General features: G+C 42.9%; 1 protein-coding gene across 5 annotated transcripts in view; it reads left to right on the top strand.

Moving 5' to 3' along the window:
• Positions 1-22,704, top strand: part of LOC139530819 (G patch domain-containing protein 2-like) — a 29,922-nt gene extending 7,218 nt beyond the window's left edge. For 2 of the 5 annotated variants that reach the window (XM_071327542.1, XM_071327543.1), the window contains exons 3-9: positions 2,109-2,170; positions 4,873-5,037; positions 5,331-5,410; positions 5,536-5,631; positions 5,731-5,822; positions 13,893-13,981; positions 18,937-22,704. In XM_071327542.1, the coding sequence (XP_071183643.1) occupies positions 2,109-2,170; positions 4,873-5,037; positions 5,331-5,410; positions 5,536-5,631; positions 5,731-5,822; positions 13,893-13,981; positions 18,937-19,106 (754 nt within the window). In that variant the 3' untranslated portion in view covers positions 19,107-22,704. Of the gene's footprint in view, positions 1-2,108; positions 2,171-4,872; positions 5,038-5,330; positions 5,411-5,535; positions 5,632-5,730; positions 5,823-13,892; positions 13,982-14,432; positions 14,636-18,936 lie in introns of those variants that run through there. The other 3 variants (XM_071327544.1, XM_071327545.1, XM_071327546.1) reach the window with 3 other exon arrangements.
• The last annotated feature ends 264 nt before the right edge of the window (positions 22,705-22,968 follow it).

The raw sequence follows: 22,968 nt of genomic DNA, 5'->3' as shown, positions 1-22,968 counted from the left end.
ATGGTTGTCCTTCTGGAAGGTTCTCCAATCTCCACAGAGGAACTCTGGAGCTGTGTCAGAGTTACCATCGGGTTCTTGTTCACCTTCCTGATCATGGTCCCTCTCCCCCGATTGCTCAGTTTGGTCGGGTGACCAGCCCTAGGAAGACACTTGGTGGTTCCAAATTTCTTCATTTTAAGAATGATGGAGGCCACTGTGTTCTTGGGGACCTTCAATGCTGCAGAAATTTTTTGGTACCCCCCTTCCCCAGATCTGTGCCTCGACACAATCCTGTCACGGAGCTCTATGGACAATTCCTTCGATCTCATGGTTTGTTTTTTGCTCTGACATGCACTGTCCATGGTTGTAAAAACATCTGAAGGATGATCAATGGAAACAATTCTGTGCTCAATTTTGAGTCTCATAGCAAAGGATCTGAATATTTATGTAAATAAGGTATTTCTGTTTTTTATTTTTAATAAATTTGCCTGTTTTCGCTTTGACATTATGATTGATGAGGGGAATAAAAAAAAACATTTTAGAATAAGGCTGTAACTTAACAAAATGTGGAAAAAGGGAAGGGGTTTGAATATTTTCTGAATGCACTGTATATAATAGCGAGACAGAGACAGATAACTGAAAGGGCTATAGGATGAGTAACAATCGTCCTGAAAGGGCTATTAGTGTTTATTATAGGGGCTGCTGCCTATAGCCAGGAGGATGCATGGTGAGGAGATATGCCCTCTACTGCTGTGGAACAGAGAGCCCTGCTCCAGATGCTCAGCCGTGTGTCCAGAGGTGGAGGACAGCTGAGTAGAGGCCTGGGGAACCAGGGTCTGGGGGTGGGGAGGGAGGGATGATCCTGGAGTTCTTGGCTAGGCCAGACGTCTTCCACATTCCCTGGAGAGGCCTGGTCCCTCTCACATCTGCTTCTTGGGTGTGTGAAGTGAGATGGTGCTGGACCATCTGGCAGCAGCCTCGTCTGAGCCTGCCGTCACCGCCACTCCTGTGCAATATGGCAAAGAACCATATCAGCGTGTATCTGACCCCGCCAGTCTCTCTCCCTCGTCACCAAGGTCAACACTGATCACCACAAAGCAAAATGCAACGCAAACAAGACCCTCAGACTTCCTCTGACCCAATGGACAAATGGCCTCAAAGGACTGAGCATGGATGATTGTGTTACAGTTGCTACTTGGCATGCTGTGAGAGAATTTAAGACAAAATCAGTGACCATCCATGGCAGTTTGAATGTAATAATCTAAAAAAGTGATACACAACAAAAAACGAAATATGTACAGACATATTCATTCTTAAAATTCACAGAACACAGTTCTAAAATTTACTCCATTAATGTCCACTTCATTAAGCCAATATTTTGTTTTAATATTTTTTTGTTTTAAACAAATAGTCCTGACTCCTGTGTGACCTTGGCGGGTCTATTGAGCTCCAAGCCCAAAGTGGCATAGGTGTGACAGAGGCAGAGAGGCCCAGGGTGGGGTATGGGCCGGGGCAGAGGGGGGTGGAGGGGTGACACGGGGACGCCTGGGGGCATGGAGAGGGCCAGCCATGGAGCAGCCTGGGCTGGACCAGCCTTCAGAGCAGATGCTGGCCAGTTGTTGTGTGGAGGCACGTCCGCGGGTCCTGCTCACAGACTGAGAAGGCAGGGGAATCTGCCGCACTCCTGTCATCCTCCAGAACGCAGCACAGATTAGATTGGAGCTGACAGCGGAGGATATTCAATTAGATTGTGCATGTCACTCAGTGGCTTCGACCAGAGTCCTTCCCCATGCCTTTGTGTTGGGGATGGGAACCAGTGGGGAGAGCGCCCCTCCTCTTTTTGTGTCATTTTATATTTATGTTGACCTCTAGCTCGGGACTGATTCATTATTTTGTTATTGAATGTTGCATGTTAACATTTTTGGAGTGAGCTTGCACGTTTTTGCTTCACATTGTTCTATTTTCAAATGCACAACCTTCTTTGACCCTAAAATGCACCAATTTTCAAATGATCCATCGCAACATATTTATTTTTCTTGTTACACATCAGTATTATCACTACAAAAAGATGGCTAAGTTTCAACATGAAATGCATACTGACAATTATATTATTCTTCCTCTGTTTGCAGTGAAACTAGCAGCATATGCAGCAGTGATCCTGGCCTCTTCACTAACGACGAGGGAAGACAAGGTATTAATGTTCAGCATAATATTTATTTCTCACTAGCTAGGTTTCCATCCAGTTGGCAACAGATTTTCATGCAGATATTGTAGAATTTGCATAAAGAAAATGTGTGCATTCTCTCAGCAGTGTGTTTTCAATAAATTGACTTATTGCAGATAAAAATGAGTGTGTAGTGACGTAGTGCTCACAAAATCTACTTTTCATGTACTGAATAAAATGTAAAGTTCAATGTGTTTCCATCGCATTTTAAACTCTACCGATAGTTTTATCACAAACTGTTGCCTTAAATAGCAAATGTGCCTACTCTGGTCTCTCTAGCCAACAGCTCGCAGATGCGGTGGATGTAGGCTAGTCTACATGATGAGATTATTATGGATAAGAGCTAGAATATTTTTTTATTTGTCAAATGGCAGTCAAGCATCGATCCTCATGTCACCAGAATAAGACCGTCAATATTTATTGGAAAGGAGCATCAAGATCCCCCTGTGAAGTCCATCATAAGTTATTTAATATGTAGCTTAATAAACTGTATTCTTTTCCGAATCGTAGTGGGAGAACCACACACCATATCATTGTGTGACTCCGAGTTTAGTTCGATATGTTGATTCATATATAAACGAAACATGTAAAAGTGTTGGTTTCATGAGCTGAAATAAAAAATCCCAGAAATGTTACATATGCACAAAAAGCTTATTTCTCTCCAATTTTGTGCACAAATTTGTTTACATCCTTGTTAGTGAGCATGTCTCCTTTGCCAAGATAATCCATCCACTTGACAGGTGTGGCATATCAAAAAGCTGATTAAACTGCATTATCATTACACAGGTGCACCTTCTGCTGGGGACAATAAAGGCCACTCTAAAATGTGTCACAACACAATGCCATAGATGTCTCATGTTTTGAGGGAGCATGCAATTGGCATGCTGACTGCAAGAATGTCCACCAGAGCTGTTGCCAAAGAATTGAATATTCATTTATCTACCGTAAGCCTACGTCGTTTTAAATATTTTTGGCAGTACGTCCAACCATCCTCACAACTGCAGACTAAGTGTAACCACGCCAGTCCAGGATCTCCATATCTGGCTTCTTCACCTGCAGGATTGTCTGAGACCAGCCACCCGGACAGCTGATGAAACTGTGGGTTTGCACAACTGAAGAATTTCTGCACAAACTGTCAGAAACCGTCCCAGGGAAGCTCATCTGCGTGTTCGTCCTCCTTACCGGGGACTTGACCTGTTTGCAGTTTGGTGTCGTAACCGACCAGTGGGCAAATACTCACCTTCGATGGCCACTGGCACGGTGGAGAAGTGTGCTCTCCGCGGATGAATCTCAGTTTCAACTGTACCGGGCAGATGTGTCATGTGGGTGAGCATTTAGCTGATGTCAACATTGTGAACAGAGTGCCCGTAGTGGTGGTGGGGTTATTGTATGGGCAGGCATAAGCTACGGCCAACGAATACAATTGTGTTTTATCTATGTCAATTTGGATGCAAAGAGATACCGCGACAAGATCCTGAGGCCCATTGTCGTGCCATTCATCTGCCGCCATCACCTCATGTTTCAGCAAGAATCTGTACACTATTCCTGGAAGCTGAACATGTCCCAGTTCTTCCATGGCCTGCATACTCACCAGACATGTCACCCATTGAGCATTTTTGGGATACTCTGGATTGACATGTACGACAGCTTGTTCCAGTTCCCGCCAATATCCAGCAACTTCGCACAGCCATTGAAGAGGAGTGGGAAAACATTCCACAGGCCACAATTAACAGCCTGATCAACTCTATGTGAAGGAGATATATAACTCAGTAAAATCTTTGCATGTTGCGTTCATATTTTTGTTCAGAGTATTTGCGCACATGTGTTTCCACCGCCATTTCCCGCATAATAGATTTTAGACACAAAAATATCCCACCATGTCGAAGGAACAAATTCTGTCAGCATTTATAAAATTACACCAAAACTTCCTGTTTCCATCACAGCTATCGTGATTTTGTTTTATACGGTATGACTTTCCTCGCATACAAACTGTGGATGAAAATGTGGTTTGTGTCATTTTCATATGTATCTGCAAATTAAATAAGATGGCAAAGATAATAATGGTGCAAAATGAAAACAAAAAGCATGTAATAAGCCTTTTAATTCTAGCATTACCTGAATGTTCAAAGGATGGAGCTATGCCTGTGCTCTTTGTAAGTGTAACAGAATGCTAAGACTAGACAGAAAGAGGTTCTGATACAATAGGCTGGTTGCCGGGCACCCAGGCGGCTCTAATAAGGCGTTGTCATGTCGTGTTAATGAGCGCTGAAGCCTCTGCTAATCTCATTAGCCGTGGTGGGGCGAGGCGGCCCCTGATTTAACAGTTGTCACTACACCTTGACTGTGAGAGGCATGCGCCCCGCTGACTGACAGGTCTGTGGAGAGAGCAGTGTCTGGGGACCAGGGTGGTCTGCTGTGTGGTGGTGGAGAGGCTGTCAACAAATAGAGAGAGGATTGATGCAGGCCAAGTAGGAAAGATGCCCTCATGCAGTCAGTACTTCATTCCATGGTTAATTGTACAGCACTAAATTATAAATTGGTGCAGCCCATCCGTGAAAATACTTTTGTATCATTGTTTAAATGTCATGCAGAATCATATTGAGCGGTTATGGAATTGCCCAATGTATACATTGCGACTAACAGTGTTGAATTTCCTGCCTGTGCTGTAGGTGATGATGAGCAGAGTGACTGGTTCTTTGAGGGGGAGTGTGGAGCGGGGGGGATGGGCATTCCCAGCCTGCTGCCCAGCTGGGACCCAGATTCTCCTCCTGTCCTCGAAGTACCAGACTCAGCTCCACCCACCTTCCTACAGCCTGCACGGCCCACTCAGAGAGGTGATGAGCTAATCAAAATACTATACATAAAAATAAATATTTAACCTTTATCTAGGCAAGTCAGTTAAGAACAAATTCTTATTTACAATGACGGCCTACCCCGGCCAAACCCGGACGACGCAGGGCCAATTGTGCGCCACCCTATGGGACTGTAGTGATGCCTCTTGCACTGAGATGCAGTGCCTTAGACCGCTACGCCACTCGGGAGCCCATTTACATTGTGAAATAACAGAAAACAACAGAAATGTCACTCTCCAGTTCTGATTGAGTAACAGTGTGGTTTCGTGTTGCAGGTTACCATGCCCGTCTGAACCGGTTGCCTGGCGTGGCTGCCCGCTGCATCAGGAAAGGCCGGAGGAGGCTTCCCAGCAAGGTGAGGGCAGAGTGGCACACTAGAAACACATTCCTTGACAAACATTAATGGATGCCAGGCTTTTAATGCATGTATTTTACATGTTATGTGATATGTTCTAAAATACCACATTCTATGTGTTGCAGGACAACAGTATGTCAGTGTCTATGGAGAGAATGAAGCATTTCTCTCAGGACCCCTATCAATGGCTGCCTTCCATTGGAAAAAGAGACCGGAGCCAGGTATATTTGTGTTGAATTATTGAATAAGACATTTCAGCTCTCTAGCCCTATTTGTGATGCGTCTGGGTGAACTCCTAACATCTTGTAAATGTGTTCCAGTTCAACCCTCTGTGTCCGTTACCTGTTTATCCCATTGACATGGTGCCAGACAGCTCCCATCGGAGATGCTCCTCTTCCATCTGCAAAACCAGGTAGGGGATGCACACAGCACTCATTATTGTTGGCATGGTTAAACTCCACCTCTCCTGGGCCTATTGGAGCCATTCAGCCCATTCCATTCTGAAGCTCAATATATTGACAGACATGGTTAACTCTTAAATGAACCAGTCGCTAAACACAAGTCGTGATTTAACCAATGCATGCTACATCAAAGTTTGTACCTCAGAGACATGTTCAGTATGTGCGAGGGTGAGAACATTGACCAACTCCTCAGAGACAGGAGCTCAAAGTGTGACATCGTGACCTCCAGACTCGGGTGGGCATACAGATGACATCACATCAAGCAGCTGGGCTAACATGTTAAAGTTGTGCTTTGGTGCTATTGGCGTGGGCTTTCATGGTCTTTAGAGTGAATGAGAGGAGTGGTGTCATAGAAGGTCATGTTAGGATGAGGACATGGGTAAGGCTGTAGAAAGACTTGTGTGATATTAGCCACATCCCCATCACAGCCTCCTGTGAGACTAGCTAGCACAGTCAGGTACTGTATATGGCGCAAGCTTGACCCCTGGTCTATACAACAGACAACTCCTCACTGGGATATAAGACTCCGCTGAATAATAACTGATGTATTTTTCCAAGGTTGTCTTTCTCGAACATAGAATATATTCTTGTAGAATCTTTGGTTTCCAGTGTTTCTGAAAACGCAAAAAAATATATAAATAATTGCAGAAGTTTATCTAACGAGTTTTTCTCAAAGCCTCTAGCTCCAAGTCAGCCCCTGTACTGCTGGATCTGCATGGCATGGGGATTGTTGAGGAGCTGAACAGCCCTCAGTCTGAGACTCTTCCTTGCATTGTTTCCAGTTCCACAGTGCCTATTTACAGAGCATTTTTTATTCTGTTTCAAGTTCTCTCGCTCTCTCTCCTGGGCTAGTTCAGAAAGCCCTCCACCATTTCTTGATGGGCAAAAACACGAATGCAATGAAAAGGCTAAACTTCTTAGATTTATTTTCTTAACTGGCTCTTTCTTCTCCACCTGAAAGGTTCCTTCAGATTCCAGTTTGAGGCATTGTGAATACTAATTTCTATCTATTAAAAAGCCCTCATATCCCTACCATGCTCTCATTTGAATGCCGTCTCAGGGGAAGCCTCTTAATTCCTTTATAGAGGGATTCAAGACCCTTCACTTCAAAAAGTATAAATCATACTCCCAAATGAACGAGGGAGAGAGGGGGATTGACGAGTGGTGCTTCAGATGTATCCCGTCGGACGGCACAAGCCTGAATCCATCTCCCCAAGCAGCTCAAATCCATCCTCTAGTGACTGTCCAGACTTACCCTGGACAGTCACTGGAGGTCACCCCCCTCCACAGTCACACCCCTAAACAAGTCACCCAACACATACAGTGCCTTCAAATCAAATTTTATTGGTCACATCCACATATTTAGCAAATGTTATTGCAGGTGTATTGAAATGCTTGTGTTCCTAGCTCCAACAGTGCAGTAGTATCTAACAATTCACAACAATACACAAATCTAAAAGTAAAAGAATGGAATTAAGAAATATATAAATATTAGGATGAACAATGTCGGGTGGCACTGACTAAATACAGTATATACATACAGTTGAAGTCGGAAGTTTACATACACTTAGGTTGGAGTCATTAATACTCGTTTTTCAACCCCTCCACAAATTTCTTGTTAACAAACTATAGTTTTGACAAGTCGGTTAGGACATCTACTTTGTGCATGACAAGTCATTTTTCCAACAATTGTTTACAGACAGTTTATTTCACTGTATCACAATTCCAGTGGGTCAGAAGTTTACATACACTAAGTTGACTGTGCCTTTAAACAGCTTATAAAATTTCAGAAAATTTCGTCATGGCTTTAGAAGCTTCTGATAGGCTAATTGACATCATCAGTCAATTGGAGGTGTACCTGTGGATGCATTTCAAGGCCGACCTTCAAACTCAGTGCTTCTTTGCTTGACATCATGGGAAATCGAAAGAAATCAGCCAAGACCTCAGAAAGAAAATTGTAGACCTCCACAAGTCTGGTTCATCCTTTGGAACAATTTCCAAACGCCTGAAGGTACCACGTTCATCTGTACAAACAATAGTACGCAAGTATAAACACCATGGGACCAGGCAGCCGTCATACTGCTCAGGAAGGAGACGCGTTCTGTTTCCTGGAGATGAACGTACTTTGGTGCGAAAAGTGCAAATCAATCCCAGAACAACAGCAAGGACCATGTCAAGGATGTCCTTGATGATCTGTTTGGCCTTCCTGAGACATCGGGTGCTGTAGGTGTCCTGGAGGGCAGGCAGTGTGCCCCCAGTAATGAGTTGGGCGGACCGTACCACCCTCTGGAGACTCCTGCAGTGGCGGGCGGTGCAGTTGCCTTACCAGTCGGTGATACAGCCTCACAGGATGTTCTCAATTGTGCATCTGTAAAAGTTTCAGAGGGTCTTAGGGGCCAAACCAAATTTCTTCAGCCTCCTGAGGTTACAGAGGCACTGTTGCACCTTCACCACACTGTGTGGGTGGACCATTTCAGATTGTCAGTGATGTGTATGCTGAGGAACTTGAAGCTTTCCACCTTCTCCACTGCAGTCCCATCTATGTGGATAGGGGCGTGCTCCCTCTGCTGTTTACCGAAGTCCACGATCAGCTCCTTCGTTTTGTTGACGTTGAGAGGATCGGTTATTTCCCTGGCCCCTCTCTGCCAGGGCCCTCACCTCCTCCCTGTAGGCTGTCTCGTCATTGTTGCCAATCAGGCCTACTACTGTTGTCGTCTGCAAACTTGATGATTGAGTTGGAGGCGTTTGTGGCCACACAGTCATGGGTGAACAGGGAGTACAGGAGTGGGCTGAACACGCACCCTTGTGGGGCCCCTGTGTTGAGGATCAGCGAAGTGGAGGTGATGTTTCCTACCACTACTTTGGGGTGGCTCGTTGTTGCTCATTGCTAGAAAGCTATTTTCAAGTCTTGCCATATGTGTTCAAGCCGATTTTTAAGTCAAAAAGGTAACTTGACTGGGCCACTCAGGAACATTCACTGTCGTCTTGGCAAGCAACTCCAGTGTATATTTGGCCTTGTGTTTTAGGTCATTGTCCTGCTGAAAGGTGAATTTGTCACCCACTGTCTGTTGGAAAGAAGACCGAACCAGATTTTCCTCTAGGATTTTTTTGTATTCTGTTTCATTTTATTAGAAAATTAAATATTCTCCCTAGTCATTGCCGATGAGCAGCATACCTATAACATGATGCTGCACGACCATGCTTGAAAATATGAAGAGTGGTACCCAGTGATGTATTGTGTTGGATTTGCCCCAAACATAAAGCTTTGTATTCAGGAAAAAAAGGTTTCTCAGACAATTTTTTTTATATTATGGAGTAACTACAATGTTGTTTATTCATCCTCAGTTCTCATATCACAACCATTAAACTCTGCAACTGTTTTAAAATCACCATTGGCCTCATGGTGAAATCCCTGAGTGGTTTCCTTTCTCTCTGGCAACTGAGTTAGGAAGGACACCTGTATCTTTGTAGTGATTGGGTGTATTGATACACCATCCAAAGCCTAATTAATACCTTCATCATGCTCAAAGGGATATTTCAATGTCTGCTTTTTTTCCAAATCGGTGCCCTTCTTTCCAAGGCATTGAAAAACATTCCTCATCTTTTTGGTTGAATCTTTGCTTGAAATTCATTCTCAATTGAGGGACCTTACAATTAGCTGTATGTTGTAACGGTTTTGACTTGCAGTTATTGTTTGTAGGGGTGCCAGATAGGTCTTGCCTACCAGAGAAAATATTGATTTCTCCTTTTTGTTTGGGAGGGAATGAGTCCTGTCTGGTCCGTCAAGTCTACACCAATACGAAGACTTATGTAAAAGTCAGTATGGACATACACTTTTCATAAACCCTTAAAACATTGGAAATAACAAAAAAACTACTTATTTTGCGTGGGTTGTATTACCAACATAAATGATCACACACATAACAAACAATGAGCTCTGGTTCCTCAAGAAAAGTCCCATACCTCTGGCCTAAAAGAGTCCAGCCCGGTAAAGGAGTTCAGTGAACTCAAGTGACTTTAGTCACGCAATGTTTGTCCGTTCATAAAAGTGTAGCGTAAACCCAGTCTCAATCATACAATCAAAATATCAAACAACCATAAACAGTATCAAATCTCAGTAGTCTTCAACTACAACTGACGGTATAAATCACACTCAAACAAGTTTGCAAAAAAAGTTGTCAGACAATCCGCCAACAGATCTCCAGCGGAGAAAGGCCACGACAAAACTGCGGAGACCAAATGAGATGTGTAGTCCAAAGGAAGAAATGAGTGGATCCGATCCTGGTTAAACTTGAGACAAAGCACACTTTTAAATACAACAAAACAAACAGAGTAAAGAAGCTTCGGAACTGAGGGTTGAACACACCCTCATTCACACCACCATCATAACCCCCTTTTGCGCAGCTGATGCTGGCTATTTAATTGGGAATTAAAGGGGAAGTGTCCTATTGGAAGGAGAAGCAGAGACAGTTCAGACAATGTGTGGGGTACAGAGATGAGGTAGTTATTCAAAAATCATGGTAACCACTATTATTGAACTCAGAATGAGTCCAGGCATCTTATTATGTGATTTGTTAAGCATATTTTTACTCCTGAACTTATTTAGGCGTGCCATAAGAATGCTTATTGACTGAAAACATTTAAGCTTTAAAATGTTTTAAATACATTTTTTTAAATATCGTCAAACAACATTCCACTTTGACATTATGGGGCATTGTGTGTAGATCATTGACACAAAATCTAAATGTAATCAATTTTAAATTCAGGTTGTAAAATAACAAAATGTGGAAAAAGTAAAGGGGTGTAAATACTTTCTGAAGGCACTGTACATGACACACGCTTACTGGTGTACGCTTACTGGTGTACGCTTACTGGTGTACGCTTACTGGTGTACGCGCTAACATTTCATCAATATTCTTATATAGGGCATCAGCATGGTACTGACAGGGTGGGGATAATAGTGCTGTGTCTCTAACACAGAGCATCGATACTCAGATTCAGAAAATGTATTAAATAACACCTTGCTCATCGCAAAGTTTACACTTCGCATAATTGGCTTCACTATATTTTCATTTATTTTGAGGAACTTATTCAAATGATCAGTTCTTATCACTGAGCTCTCACTGATCACCCTTGAAAGAAAAGTGTTTTGGTCTGTAAGGAAAGTATAAACATTAATCTTGTATCTTGCAGAGGTTGAAATAATACTGTGTTAATAAAACCTGTCATCTCCTGTTTTGGTAGAGTTGAGGCAACCATCAGGGATTTGATAGGAAGGGCTAAAGGCTGTATAGGACTCCATGTTATTTGTCCTAGTATGGCCGTGTGAATGGGCACAGTGAACAGTAGGATTTGGATCTAATGTTTTGGGATTGTGGCCATGTTAAAATGCATAACTGCCTCCCACCTGAGCCGCCCGCACTTCGGTTATATCTATTGACTTTTTTCATTTATAAATGACATTTGCGGCGCAAGATAAATCATATTCTTACGCCACTCCTCTCCCAGTTTTAATTTTAATTGTGAGATCTCGGTGTCAGCAGTAAGTATATTGGTGTGAGTGGCCTATTGATTATTGATATGGGGCTATTGATCGGCTTCCCAGGAGACTTTAATCCTTTCTGATTCATTTGAATACCTCTATTCATCTTGAGATCCTGTTCACACCTGAAGTACTGTGTACCCTAATGAAAATAGGTGGCCATTTTGTTACCGCTGCTCCTCTTCTTTTGAGGTGTTCTTTTTAGTTGATATATCTGCTTTTGGTTGTGGGCACCTGAATTATAATTGACCCTGTGTCACTTTTGTTTTATTCTTTACCTAAGGGACCACGCTGCTTTTAAGAGTGTATTTTTTGTTGTATGACCCATGTGACATGTAAAATGTATCGCTCAGACATTTTCTTGAATGTCCTTGATGTGTCTTTGCGAGAATTTAGTTCTTGTTCGTCTTCTTTATTGGATATTGGGTTATTTTTCCATGGCTCAATACAGCTCTGCTATTTTTTGTTGGTGATCCCTAATTAAATGACTTTCCCTTCTTTCTGTGGGACTCTTCTAGTTTACCGTTACATTACATTGAAATGTTAAACGTTCCCATGTGCAAGGAAACATAACTTTTCACCTGACTTTTTAGCTGCTCATTTTGTAATGTTGCCATATAAATCTTGCAGGAAGATCACTCACATGTATTGTGTGTTTTATCTGTCAAACTGCTTCCCTTTATCACATCTTAAACCCACTCTATTGCAAACCAATTTCCAAAATAGCTTTTTATTACACCTTTGAGTAAAATTGTAAATGTGTTATCCTGCAGCGAGCTACTCAAACAGCTACAAACGATGCATAACAAGCCTGTTACCAGAGGCCTTTTGGTTCCATTTTTTAAACGAGTTGTCCCGTTTAGCCTTCCTTAATGAGCCAGCTAATGGTATTCTAATGTTTTATTAGCGTGTGACTGAGTGTCTCTGTGGGCTCCTTGTGGCCCATGAGTGTTCCCTGCTCAGCCTGTAGTCTGGGCCTTGGAGGGGAGAGGCCAGACAGCCTCCCCTCCACAGGATCTCTCCCGCCAGGCTGCAGCCTGGGCCCCAGAGCACCTGCCCGATCAGGACTCTGTGTAATGAGGGGAGCGATGGAAGGATGGACTACCATGCATAAAGACCAAATGCATCAGGGTATTACTTTTAATACCGCGGGCGTGCCTCGTGAAATAATGCGACGTTTAAGCACGGATCGATTTTGGAATTAAAAAGTTAGTTTGCAAAGATTTACTGTGGGGAGTTCAATGTCTGAGCTCTTTATCAGGGGCACAAATGGCTGGTTATGTGCTGTCCGACAGAGGTACGATTGAGGGATCGATAGGCGCGTGATTTACTAACTGGAGTACAGGTAATCAATAAGTATAAAAGTAAATGAAATATGCATTACTGGGATTTTATTAGTGGGGCAGCAGGGAGAGAATAACAGTCAAGACATTTATTTTTATACCTATTGATTATACAACATAGACTTGGCTCAAAGCGTTCCATACACAGCTTTCTGCACCCTCTCCTGCAGTGCCGTCATGTGATTAATGGGTGTTGAGGTCATGGATGGAACATGCAGGCTGTTAAAAGGCTGCCATGACAGGACCCTATCCTATCTCAGCACATGTTTGACCAGGGAGGTTTATGTAGCTGACTGCTCAGGATGAAACACCACGGTTAACAGGGGTCTGCTGTATTATGGTCTTCCTTTGTTGTTTTGCACTGCAGAGATTTCTTCTTTTTATAGATGCGTCTTTACAGGTGCTTTCAACCAATAAACACTGTTGTCAAAGTGGATATAGTGTTGTGAAACGTGTGAGATGATACACCATTTCGTGGGTGATATCATGCACTGGCACCATATGAGCGCAGACACACACACACTGAGTCAACTCATCACATCGCCTGCTCTTGGTAACGTCAGTCCCTCCCCCCCAGCCATGGCGGGGACCTTGACCTTAACTTTACATCCCAGTAATCATGGCTAGGAGGGGCTGTGGGGGGCTGTGGGGGCCCTCCCCGTTTGGAGGCTACTGACATATGACACAGGAGGTCCACAGCAGGGGTAATTTGTTTAACTGGACCCGGCAGCGACAGACGCACAACCCCTACAACTCCTTCTTCCGCTGATATTTTTTGTCCACGTTTCAACAAAACTCTGAACAAAATGGAACAAAATTCTGGTGATTCCCTCCAGTAAAGAAAAACAGTTTGTAGTATTTTTAACTCCTTTTGGGTCCAGGGTTGGATATTCCCTTGCAGCAGTGTTCTAGAAACTTCTAACTGCCTATGGAAAAGCCATAGCAGAAAGGTTCAACACTCGTATTTTTCTTTTAGACTCAAACAGAAAAGATAAATGAATAATGATTTGAAACAAAGTATTTTTATTTTATTTTCTCCTCACATTTCAGGATACAGATCCATAGAAATTAGAAAAGGATGGTGTTTGAATGATTTTGTCTGAGATTAATGTTACAGCTCTGTGTCTCTGACCTAGGCAGACTAACGTCCATCTGGGACTGCTGTGCACAGGGGACATCAAAAGGAGGAGGAAGACCACTGCTGTCTCTGTCACCACAACATCAGGTACCTGTCGCCATGACTACTGCACCTTTGACCTGTTTAACATTCACCTAACCTCTCATCGGGGCGCTTACTTTATTACACATCCTGCTGACAATACAGTAACTAATCCCCGAGACCACTTTCAGGTTAACAGAGTATATTTCCTTTTTAAAACAACAGACCAAAATATTGTGCTACTACCCAACAAAAATGTACAATGCTTGTCACATTTATATTCAAATAAATGTTTAATATATTTTTTTTTTAAACTTTTACTTTAGATTAGCCTTTATAACCACCAATATAGGATGCATGTGAATCACATCCATTAATATAGGAATATAGGATACATGTGAATTCTTGAGTTTCTTACAAATATTGTCTCCAGTATTTGTGAGACAGCAACATATTTACTGTTTATTAGCTGAGGGAAGAGTTCAGTCTTGACTAGTGTGTGCTGTTTTGTTGGTAGAACAGGGCTCTGTGGGCCTCCTGTCTGTCCTCCCATGTGGAAGTGGTCTGACTGAGTCTGAGGGAAGCGTGATGGGAAGCAGACCGTATTGGAGGTGGCACCCTGCAGCAGCCCCCTTGTCCGTTTGGGCTCGTAGAGCTGCCTTTTTTCATTAGACTGATGGCTCCGGGCCTGGCGTCTTTACCGGATTGAAATTTGAATTGGTTTGTCCACCTCTTCTCCAAAGTCCCCTCTTCCTGCTCCGCTCATGCAGCCGCTGTTTGTCATTTAAATAACAAATGCCGGTGGTTTCCTGATTTAGTGAGGGGCGCTGGCCTTTGATGTATATTGATATTGCCGCACAGTGCACTGTACCGGGGTCCATCATTCATTTGGATAAAAGAGGTGGAATTTAAAACCAGCCAATGCTTTACTGGGATACAGATTGCATCCATTTATTGCACTGAGTGATGGAACGGCCAACGACTCCGTCCTTCACCTCTCCAGCGCTCAGCCACTTCCCATAAAACTAAAAAAAGATTCAAAAAGATTCACCCCTGGCCTTTAAAGACCCCTCATATTCTCCATGTTATTCACCATGTAGAGGCAGGCATGGGGATCCCTCAACATCCCCCCCAGGAGAGATATTCAGTTAACATCACAACCAGCTGCTGGAGCTGAAACATGGGGTTTATGTTCAACAGAAGAAAATATTGTAAACATAAAAGCCAAATAAAATCATCAAAGGATACATTTCCCACTCAATATAAAGAAGTAGACTAGGTGCAAACAGGCAACTCGATCCGGAATGAAAAACGGATTGCTCGTTCTCAATAAATAATAACTATTATTAAGAGGCAGATTTTTTAAAACTCTTAATAGGCCTAATGAAAGTTATTAACATATTTTCACAACCTTTTTGAAGTTTAATGCTTAAGTTTACAGTATTTTCCTCCTCTCCCCATGTCCCTGTACCAAGTTGTTTTTCCTGGTTCTGGAGTCTGATGCCCCCTTACCAGAGTGATTTATCATGCAGGGAATGGTCATCCAATGGCAGTTTCTGCGGCTCCTACTGCTCTGTATAAATCTTTACTTTGGCGCCCTGCTACAGTATTCCATGCCTCTACTTGGTCATACCACAGAAGCCAGGAGATACACATCGGCTCCTAAATGATTTAGCAGTTTATTTGTAGAAATAGTAATAGATATTCTCATTATAGCTGGAATGAACTATTCTTCATACACATTTATTTTCTTTCATAGTTTATCATTCAAATGCGTTTTTTCCCTTGAATTTGCAAGAATTCCTTTAGACATACATGTGTAGTTTGTCGGTCTTTTTCCCCCCAGTGTAGAAGAGTTTGGGAAGTGAGTTTCTTGTATTGTGGTTGATTTTAAACTCTGTAATAAGTAGTGAACATGGCCTGTAGCTGGAGGTGTCTCCCAGGGTTCCTAAGGGTATTGCTGAGATGGTACCCAGCTGTTGCTGTGTCCTCCATCTTTACACGCTTAGCACTTACCAGCTCAAGTGTTGAAGCTGGCTGTGAAAGAACTTGTCAACCCAGGTATCTGTTTGTATAGGACGACCACTCCACTTGTCAGGCTCAAATTGGCCATTCAGTACACTTCTCACTACCATCAATCCAACAATAGAAGAAGACCACATCTTTCCAACAAAAACTGAACGGAAAATGCAAATACCTGGTTTCAATGTGTGACCAAAGACATCACAGGGAGTAGTTTGCTTAGGATCCGTTCTACAGAACGTAAAAAAGTGTCATTTTCACATTATGTAGACACTGGCCCTTTAAGCTGCATACTGTGTTCAGATCTCAACCTCAATTCTAGATTTAAGAAAGCGGATCATTGCGGGGGAGATTTATTGACGTTTTACTACATACATTTTGAAAAAGAAAATTAAGAAAAGGTTTCAATGTACACTATTCCAAGAAATATACCTATGTTGGGCAAGTTTCATTTGGTTAATCTACATTCAGAGTAAAAGAGAATTCATTGTATGCATTGGCAGGGATAAATCAGTAAGTATAAAGGTCCTGATGGATTTTAATACCCTCTGCTTGTTTCACATGCCGACTAATTAATTATTCAAATTTCCCCCTCCCCCACTGTATTGCACAGTGCCCTTCATTTGAAATGAGGGACGAGGGCTGATAATAAGCACTAACTCACACACTCATACAGTGCACTTTTTAAAAGAAGCTAGTACATGTATCCTGACTGTGTACGTCGCAGTTTGATTTGAAGTTGTATTGTTTTCTATCCATTTTACATCTGTGTAAATGATTGGTTTACTCAAACCATTTATTACATAATTTGCCGGCAACCAACATTTGTGTATATCACCCTCCTTCAACCTTGGCAGCTGCTTGGCATGTAACTTAGCAACTTTACATTCTATCATGGGACCCAAGTGGATGCCCATGGTGGGTTCACCCCCCAACCTCCCTGTGTGGCGCCCACCTCCCTGCCTCTCCATCTCTGTGTGTCTCCTTGGTGGAGCCGGAGCAGGGCTGTTGTGTGACAGATCACCTGCGTCTGAGACCCTGCATGTTCCTGCCCGCCGGTCCGGCCCCCTCTCATTAATGCCCAGGTTGGTGCGACGGCCGTATGGCAGCACAAGACAAATAACGCCACCACTCAGCCATCACTTCTGCTGACAGAAATGCAGCCCAGCGCACTATTTCGCCCTCTACCGCTCCACTCTGCTCCCCTCAGTTACCCTGTCGTGTCCTTCAAAAACCCACCTGCCCCTGCCACTAGCACCGCTCTACCAATGTTTCAGGGTAGAGTCGCTGGCTGCTGTGTGGGGGTGAATATGCATGAGTCCTCACAGTTTGGTTACAGGTGTTTTGGTGGGGGACTTTTTCCTGTTGCTTCACATGTATCACAGAAAACAAAATGTGATCATATGGATGATTGTTTTCTTCATTGAGCTGCCATCCTTTACTGGTTCTACTATGTTCAGTTCTGCATTACAGGACTACACTGCACTATTACAGAGTAGCTGGTTTGAACAGTCTGGTGCTAGTAGTGTTTAAGTGTTCCAGCCCTCTTCTGAGGGATTTGATTTGAATGTCCTCCTGTGGTCCAGTGAAATGGATGGAGCCTGGAGTGTATGGGAGAAACGCACAAAGGCTAATGATTAAAGGACCATTCAGTGCTGTTCATTTAACTGTGGGAATCAGCAGACCCATTACTGTCAATGTGTAATTAGCTGATTAATAAACAGGGGAGGGGAGGGGAGGGAATGGCTCCAGGAAGTGCTGTAATGATTGTTTTTGAACAGCCTCACATGAGAGGTTGTTAAGATGCCAAGATGGTTCCATTCACTCCACCCATTATTGCACAAAACAAATGCATGTAATTCTCACATTGACTCAAAATCTTTGCTTTGTATCATTTTTATTGACCACCACAGTATCTCAGTTGAATGTGTCATATTAGATGTTGTTATCTAGGTAACATATTTCACAGTGTATATTTCAGGGGGACTGAGACATTTATTCATGGGGGTCACTGATTTGTTTTTATTAATGAAACAAACAATACTGGGAAAAAAATATTGATGAAATATCACTACTGATAAAAGTTACAATTAAATACTATTGTATTCCGCATGATCAATCTTTCAGTGGATACACTGTCATCTGTTCCCAAGGCATTATCAAATAAGAAAAAAAAACGGAATTTGTATTCATAACTTTGACCGTGTTTAACCTGAGATGTCCAAGTGTTTGGGCTCAACCACAGCAACAGTTAGTCATCATTCCCTCCAGAAATATTAATCAATTATCTAGCCCGCCGGATGAGTTTGGGGAAGAAGTCATCTGGAAAGAGGCACAAGCAGATATAATGGGAAAGAGCAAAAGCACATGCCAGTGAATGCTGTAATGCCTAATCCTTTGAGACAACCCAGAGCCACAATGTCACTTCCAGTTCCTGTGTCCTCTGCTCCTACTCTGCCTCACAAAAAGTCTGTGTGACTGGAGAGACCAACACAGATTGATTTATTAACGAAAAGTAGGAAAGGAGAGCAGATATTAGAAAGTGCAATTGTTTTAGAGTTCTTTTTACTTCAGTGTAAATTGGCTCGAGAAGTGTTTCAGGTATTTCCCCTCCCTCCAACTCTTTGAGCCTATTGAGACAGAATGGCTAAAAAAGTGAGGAGGATGAAGATGGTGAGAATGAAGTTGTTTTGAGTCAAGATTTTCAGTAAAATGGTACTACATAACAGCCACACAATGTCTCACTGAAGTAGATCATGTTCAAAGGGAGAGTTTTAGTCATAGGAGAATCAGATTGCCCTTCTAACAACCGTGGCCACTAGGCATATGAGGCCAAATAGGATTGAGATCGCTTGAACAATACATAATTAACTATTAGGCCATATGATAACTGTAGATTTATAGTGATAATGCATTAATGTAGATAAAATGAAGAGCCGTCTTTGAGTTCTAAAATCAAGACAAGTTAACATTTATTTGTGTGTCCTTCTACTCTACAGCATGCATCCCCTTCCATAAAGATGACCTGGGAGAGGACACCTCCACCTCCTCCACCTCTCTGAGTATGGAGTCTGCAGGCCCTGGGCCCTCCACGTCTGACAAGCAGGACTTCATCAAGCCTGGGACTTTATTCAGACCTAGCCCCCAAAGGGAGAAGGAGCAGGACTGAGGGGGAGGGAGGGAGGGGGAGAGAGCGAGAGAGAGGGAGAGCACGCCATTGCTCTCTGAATCAGCATTGTGCTGCTGGATCAAGTCTTTCCATCTAGCATTTAAAGGATGAATAATGTTAATGCAATCAAGCCCAGTTAATCACTCCGTAGCCAGCCATTTCCTTGAAGAGCCTCCTCGTCTTGCTACTCCAGACTGCAGCATCAGCCAGGCACCTCCTCCTGTCTCTACAATACACAGTCTGCAGGCCACCTGGCCATTACTCAGGCCCAACAATTATGTCTTCTTTGAGTTGCCTGGCATTTATCAGCAGGGACACTGAAATGATGGTCAGGGAGGGTTGAGTGGTTGGGGATCTGCTCTGCTGAAAGCCTGGGAGAAGTGGGACCAACAGGTCTGCTCTGCAGCGTATGTAGCAGCTGACAGATAGGAGAGCATCAGAATGTTCTGCTACCTCATGCTGGTACAAGGTTCAGAGAGGTGACCACCGAGAGAGAGCGGCACAAAGAACAGGTCTCCTATTAGCATGGATTTGAAAAGCTACACTGGCTACAACGTCTCTCATTAGCACAACAGAGAGGGGCTGTGGCTGCGCTCCTCGGAGGGGCCTCTTTGTTCTCTTCAGCTCACCTTCCTTATTCAAATTTCATAACACATTCAAGTTCAAGGCAAGTCGCACAATCCGTTTTCAAAACCCATTTTCTTTTGTGGAAAGCGGTTGTTTTGTGACTGACTGGGCTAATGTTGAGAGTGTTGAAAGTCAGGTGGAGAGGGATGGGGGAGCAGGAAAGGAGGGTAAATAACAGTAATCTCCACCGTGTTTTAAGTGACACAAAGAGGAACCCTGGTGTCTCTAGCTAGCTGTGAGGCTGGGCTGTGACTGTCTGCCCTGACATTACCTGGCATTCCCTGGCCGCCCGCCCGCAGCAGATAAATGGGCAGTGCCAGGGGCACAGAGAGATCAGTGTGGTAGCATCATGATAGCATACACTCACCATCCAGTACAGGGCTCAGGAGTCCCTGCATTAGAGAGCAGAGGGTTTACTCCTGGATGCCAGTGAGATCAGTGATAATGAATAACTGTAAGAGAATGAAAGGACAGCTTTCCCTACTGACACTCCGCTCCCTCAGTGGTTTTATATCACACGGCCCAGTCACATGAGCCCAGTCACACTCACTCTAACCAACATTGTGCACGCTTTTCAGAGATGAGACAAGGTAGTTAGTTATGTGGAACAATTTATTTTTATGCAAAGGAATCAAGTGATACATTGATTTATCAGTGGTATGATTTAGGAAACCGAGGGGTGTTTCATCACAGAGGACCCGCTCTTTATTAACTATATTCGGCTAGATAACTATGTCACTAATGCAGTATGATTATAATCTTGGATCGTTTTCATTGGTCATTGTGCACAGTAAATACATAGCTATTTTTCAACGCTTTAGAAACAATATTTAATAAATATTAGGTGCAGATAACACTTCTGTGGAATAGTCACAGTTTTAGTGTGAGATATATAGATCTGCAGTGATCCTTTTGAGAAGGCTTTGTGTGATCATGTCGGCACTAGCTGACGTTTTATAAATGCTGTGTGTGTATACTCATCTAAATGGATGCCTCTCCCAAGACATCCTGCTACAGGAATCTGTCAGTCTGCAGACAGACAGAAGTAACCTCCATCCTCAGACCGCCAGCTCCATCCTGAAGAGAACACACCAGTGGGTATCTGGACACAAGAGAGGCTACTCAGCTTCTCAAGGAACCACAGCACTGTTGGATAACAATATTACATGTCATACAAAAATATGCTAATGTTAAAGGATATTGTGAGTCAGAGCTTTTGCTAGATCAGCTCTGTTTTAACAAGTGCTTGGTCTTTCCTGGAGAGCTCCCTTTCCCTAATGCCTTATCCGTCACTCTGTGTTTTGGTGCCAAAGGAATTGACAGATAGAAAGGAATGTTCAGATCAAGTTTCGTCAATTGCAGGGGGAATGCCTTACCTGGCTTCCTCCATAGTAATTCGTGTTCACCATGATGTGATGTCTCAGCCAGCCCCTCTCCAAAATGATTTTCCAATGGCCATGCAGACAGGAAGTGGGGAGAGAGAGCGTTACGTGCACCCAGTCAATTGCCCTGTTACAGTTAAGGAATCCAGCGGGCTGGTACCACTCATATTTCATCCTGGGTAAAGATTACCTGTCAGGCCCACGGGAGATGTATTGATCTGTTTTCCTTTTTCCGGCAGCAATCACCTGACAAAGGCACCTAGGAGGCGAGTGAATGAGTGATGCCCAGTCCGTCTCCTCCAGTGGGAGGCTTCCAGGCCGTGTCCACTGAACAGTGGATGGGACGGGTTGGGGGGGATGAGGAGAGATAATGTAGTCATAAACTCTGCATGAACCTACTCTCTGAACAAGCAGGGAAGGCTCATTCCTTCATCCCTGTAGGTCAGAGGTCATTTGTGAACTCGCTGTTTGGGCCGCTTTTTTATTTAAAGATTTTTTTAGTTATGAATTGTATTTGTAGATGGTTGATGGCAGAAACACAGATACAGCATGTGTTGATTGCTAACACATCTGTGGTATCTGGCTACCGCAGTTCAGTCCCTGCTGACAAATGTAGATGTTGTGGGTCACAATGGTTGGCTCTGGTGAAATAACCTATGTCAATGACATCAGTGATCCAGTCAGTCAATAGGAAGTGTTCTATTCAGAGGTAATCTGTTAAAGAAAACAACTGTATATTTTGTTTCTGTATGTCTGGGCGCTCTTATCCATAAGTTCCAAGCACTCTGTTCACAGGATCTCCTGACTTTGTGATGATGGTACTGCACTATCAAGGGTCAATACTATTGTACATTATCCGTCCTGTATTTCTTGGCTGCTTGAATAGACTGATATTTTTTGCATGGATTGTCAGAATGTTGATATACTCTATGAAACCTTAAACATAAACATAATGTTCATTACATTGCACACATATTGTATGCTTTAAAAGACGAAAGGTCCATCAATAGATATAGATCCTGGTATATAGATATGCATTTATTATGGCATCTTCATGACTTCTATGCTAAGTGCTAGATATACCGTGATAGACAGAATGACGAAACTGTCTTGATTATATTTGTAGTTTTATTACAAGGATTTTAAACTATTGTCGTAGGCAGCTATCCCATATGACAAATAGCACTAATAGCATCTTATCTTGTAAGCTGTTATGTTTATATTTTCGTAATTGCTTTGCAAATGATCTAAGGAGGATTATTTTTATTCTGTCCTTAGAAAGCCTGCACTGTGTGTTTGTCGTTCTGTTGATGTCAGAAATACATTACAGTATTTATGTAGTTGATAGATAAACCTAATATTGTATACAGTATTTATGCCCAACTTTCCATACCATGACTCATTTAATGTTAAATTAACATTAGGAAAGTTAAACAAATTAGTACATTATGAATCATTAATCATATACCCATGTGTATTTTTATCACTGTGTGTCTTCAATACTCAATGTCCATGCCTTTCAAATATATTTATCCCAAAGGCTGTAACTGAGTGTGTTCAATACATGCATTTTAATGTTTGGGATCTGGGATGATGTCTCTGGGAATTCATTTTCACCTGAAGCAAAATGACTCACTTGGTTCTGAAAAACATATTTGGACATATTTCTGTCCTTATTATTGATCTCTGACATGTTTGTCACAACAGGAAGCACTAACTATTTGTAAACCCCCCAGTCTGCCCATCGCTCTAGTCACTGTTAATTGAACAGTGGCTCCTAGATTGCTGTGACAGAGGAAAAACTCTGTAGGATTGTTGTGGAGCTTATCGATACTGTAGGTCCCCCGCTGTTA

This window comes from Salvelinus alpinus, chromosome 9 (assembly GCF_045679555.1).
Source record: "Salvelinus alpinus chromosome 9, SLU_Salpinus.1, whole genome shotgun sequence".
NCBI classification, from domain to species: Eukaryota; Metazoa; Chordata; class Actinopteri; order Salmoniformes; family Salmonidae; genus Salvelinus; species Salvelinus alpinus.
Note: the sequence above shows the minus strand (reverse complement) of the source record. Positions and strands in the feature narration are given on the sequence as shown.